General features: G+C 45.7%; 1 protein-coding gene across 1 annotated transcript; it reads right to left on the bottom strand.

Moving 5' to 3' along the window:
* Positions 1-464: 464 nt before the first annotated feature.
* On the bottom strand, positions 465-3,355 carry LOC108319176 (BTB/POZ domain-containing protein At5g66560). The gene is made up of 4 exons (XM_017550220.2): positions 2,793-3,355; positions 2,646-2,715; positions 1,253-2,521; positions 465-1,166 (listed from the first exon to the last, which is right to left on the bottom strand). The coding sequence occupies exons 1-4, from the start codon at positions 2,831-2,833 to the stop codon at positions 582-584; spliced, it is 1,965 nt and encodes a 654-aa protein (XP_017405709.1). The 5' UTR covers positions 2,834-3,355; the 3' UTR covers positions 465-581.
* Between the last annotated feature and the right edge of the window lie 317 nt (positions 3,356-3,672).

Here is a 3,672-nt window from a genome sequence, read left to right as displayed (position 1 = left end):
GAAGCCTTTGTAGCTGTTTCTGCGGATCATGATCACTAGTACTTTCAGTTTGGGAAAAGCACTTTAGCATAACCCCACCTTTTATTAGAAGCAATTATGAGTGTGATTGAGTACTGCAACCAACAATAATAATCACACAAACTTCGAAGAATTTTCCATTACCTATTTGCTGTCTCCACCATGCCACCCACTATCATTCATACCCTATTATTTCATGTCTTGTGTTTCTCACCACATCTCCATCACGTCAAAAGTTGATCTCCTCCAACAATTTAAATCCAATAATTGGTGCACTGTAGTGCCATGGCAAAAACAAACATCTTATCAACTCAAATTAATTTATAAAGCATTTCAAGCAACATTATTTTAAGTTTCAATTAATTAAAACATATTTTAGTAATTTAAATTATATAGTAATAAAAGTTCATCTCAAATTTTAGAAAGTAAAACTATATATTGATCAATTAAAATTAAATTTATGGAAATTTATAGAAAAAAAATGAAGAGTTACAAGTGGGGACCCGTATGACATTTACTCCAACAATGATTCTCACGTGAGAGGAGGAACTGTAACATGGTGACTATTCATGATGGGGATGCTGCTGCTGCGGCTGCTGGTGGTGGCGCCCTTTGCGGGTATCGACAGCCGTTGACTCATGCGAATCACAAACTTGAGTTTTAAACTTGCAACCAAACTTTCGCCCCAGCGACGCCCTCCAACCGCTGCCATGGCCGTCGCTTCCGCCGGACTTATCAAACTTGGCGATGACTCTCTTCATCGAGGAACACTCGCGTTCCAGTTGATGAACCCGCGTCCTCATGCTATCCATGTCCAAGCGCAGCACCTGATTCTCCCTAACCGCGACGCGCCACGTGCCGTTCCCTTCCTGCACATGCTCTAACCCTAACCCTTCTTCGCCTTCCTCTACTTCCCGTTCCAGCACCGCCGATTGCCGCCCAGGCTCGGCAGCCGCCTCCGCAGCCATCAGCGTTCCGGCGATGGCGTGTCGAAGCTGAAGCTGCTCGAAGAACAGCACCTGAACAACCGCGCGCAGCGGAAGCCTCTCGTTTTGCGCCGCGTGAGTGCACGCCTCCAGCGTCAACTTCTGACAGTCCAACAATCCGCAAATGTTCTCTCTCTCCTCTTCCGAGACCCACGGATGTGCCTGCAGAAGTGAATATCAACATTATTGACAACTCCATCAAACGAGAAAAATGGTAATTAACCCCAATGGAATCGGTAGTTCGGTACCTTCAGATACACATCGACTGCTCGGTAGAGACCGTCGTGGAAGAGTCTTGCCTCGTCGGGAAGCGAGATGGCGAAATTGTAGAACTTCTCCGGCTTGAGATTCGCGTCGGAAGCTATCTCCGATAGGTACCCGTCGATGAGTTTTCCAACGAGCATCAGCGCCGGCGACCTCGCTGCTGCGGGGTCTTCGTTCGATGCGGCGTTTCTTGCCTCTAAACTTTCCAGAAAATAACTCAAAATCCTCTCCACGCACTCGACGTCGTAAAGCGTTTCGTTCAGGTAGGAGTAACTCGGCACGAGAAGGTCGTCGAGCGTGGCTTCTTCGAGCTGCAGTCCTATCTTCTTTTCCAACGCGTCTCTGCAGGCTTCGGAAGCGCTCAGTATATTCGCCGTTCGTAACAATCCGAAAAAAAACCTCGTCGCTGTTGCGGCCTTCGAACTCTTCTGAAGCGGAAGATTCGAAACCAGCGTCTCCAGAAGCTCCTTCTGCTCCGCCTCTGTCGCAACGGACGACGACGACGACGAAGGTAACGGCAACGGCTTCCGATTCGATCTTGAAACACCAGGAATGTACTTCTTAGCATAATACATCACGCAGGTTTCAATAATCTCAGGACTCAGGTCCGCAGTTTTCATCGCAAGAATCAATCTCTTGAACAGAGGCAAACGCAGAAGCGCCAGATCTTCAAACCAAGAATCGCCGTGACCGGCGCCGGCCTTTCTTCTTCCTGCACCGTCAATTCCATTCCAGAGGACCTGTTTGGAAGCAGTAGTGGCGTCACTCACCGGCCATCCGAACAATGCAGGATCCGCGGACGAAGCTCTGGAAACCACAGAATCAACGCACCTCTGCGTGATTCCGAGCGTTTCCGCCATAGGCATCAAGGAGTCACAAGATTTTAGGGTTTTGACGGAGTCCTTGAGGCTCTTGAGCACGTGCTGCGAGAGGAACCTCTCGGTCTTGGAAACGAGGTTGTCTTCGGAGTAATCTTCTGTCATGTCGAGAAACTCGCCGGCACACCGGAGCGCGGCCACATTGGACGGGGAGAGGTCGATCTTGACGCCGTAACAGAATTTGGCGGCCATCTCGAAGGCCTCAGAGCCGCCGGGGAAGCCCGTGAACGTCACGTGGCACTGCTCTTCAACGATTTCGTCTTCGTCTTCGGTTTCTTGCTGCTGCTGCTGCTGCTGTGGGGCAGAGGAATGAGTCGCTGCCTCTTGCTGCGTTATAAGGTGGTGGAGCTTTCGGCTTTTGGACATGAGAGGAAACTGAAATAGGTATCAGAGACAAAGTTCAGAGATTGGAGTACGGATTATTGTCGCTACTGGAAGTGGAAATGTACCCATGTGGCATGTGTGTGAGAGATTTGATACTCTGTATGTTGAGGCTTACCTTGTGGAGATGGAATGTCATGTCATCAACTTCCACCACAATGTCACTCGGCAATCCCGTTGTGCAGAACCTGCAGAGTAGAAATGTGAGAAGAAGAAAAAGCTTGAAGAAAGTGGATGTGCATGAAGCAATAAGTTTCAGTCTAACCACGCTTGCCCTTTGGAGCTGGGTTTTTCCGTTGATGACATTTTTCCCTGTAAATTAAATATACGGGGATATGATTTTGGTGTTCTCTGGGATTTCCTATGTAGGTTACTGGACAGTCAGATCCATGAGAATGGGAAGATTTGAGGGAACGGAGACGCTGAAAATTTTGCGACTACGAAAGATTAGACTGGACAGATGCAAAATGTGGGGGGATAATACCCAGAGTTGTGGTAGTGTTGCAGGGGCTGAAATGGACTTGACTTGCACTACCAATTGGAAAAAAGAAAGGGAAGATGAGAATGAAATAAATTGTTTGTTTGTGCTTTCTGTTGAGGTTTTATGAAAGAAAACAACAGCTGAAAAACTTTAACAAAAGATAATTAAAAAATAAAAAATAAAAGTGAAACGGAATGGAATCCACAAACTCGAAGCGGACAAATGGACCTAGAGCAAATTCCTAAAAAGGGGATCACATTGGATCGTTTTTCCCTCCTTTACCAAACCTTCTTTCTTTTTCTTTTCTACGACTCATCAGATCACAATTTCACTCTCACCTTCTCCGTCTCTCTCCTCAGATTATAGAGGTTAATACCCTCAACAAAAGGGAAGTATCTTCCATGAGGTTTCTCCTTAAAACAATTTCAAAAGACAATAATCACCTATTAGACCATACAGTATCTTATTGATTGCCAACCACTTTCTTACATTTTTTTTAATACTTAAGTTTTGCGCAAATGATGGAATATTTTTAATTTTATAAATGAAATCCCGGTCATTGACTTACTCACTTCATTAATTTAGTTTAATAAATAAATTAACTATAGCTTTATATTACACCCAACGGATGGGATATTGTGTCCTAATGTAACCTATTCAGTTA

Source organism: Vigna angularis, chromosome 1 (assembly GCF_016808095.1).
Source record: "Vigna angularis cultivar LongXiaoDou No.4 chromosome 1, ASM1680809v1, whole genome shotgun sequence".
NCBI lineage: Eukaryota > Viridiplantae > Streptophyta > Magnoliopsida > Fabales > Fabaceae > Vigna > Vigna angularis.
Note: the sequence above shows the minus strand (reverse complement) of the source record. Positions and strands in the feature narration are given on the sequence as shown.

Bases quoted from the DNA above. Each gene is read 5' to 3' on its own strand.
- LOC108319176 (XM_017550220.2), bottom strand. From the start codon at position 2,833: ATGTCATCAACGGAAAAACCCAGCTCCAAAGGGCAAGCGTG. The intron at 2,716-2,792 runs GTTAGACTGAAA...TCTACTCTGCAG, and splicing joins AGCTCCAAAGGGCAAGCGTG to GTTCTGCACAACGGGATTGC. The intron at 2,522-2,645 runs GTAAGCCTCAAC...TACCTATTTCAG, and splicing joins TGACATTCCATCTCCACAAG to TTTCCTCTCATGTCCAAAAG.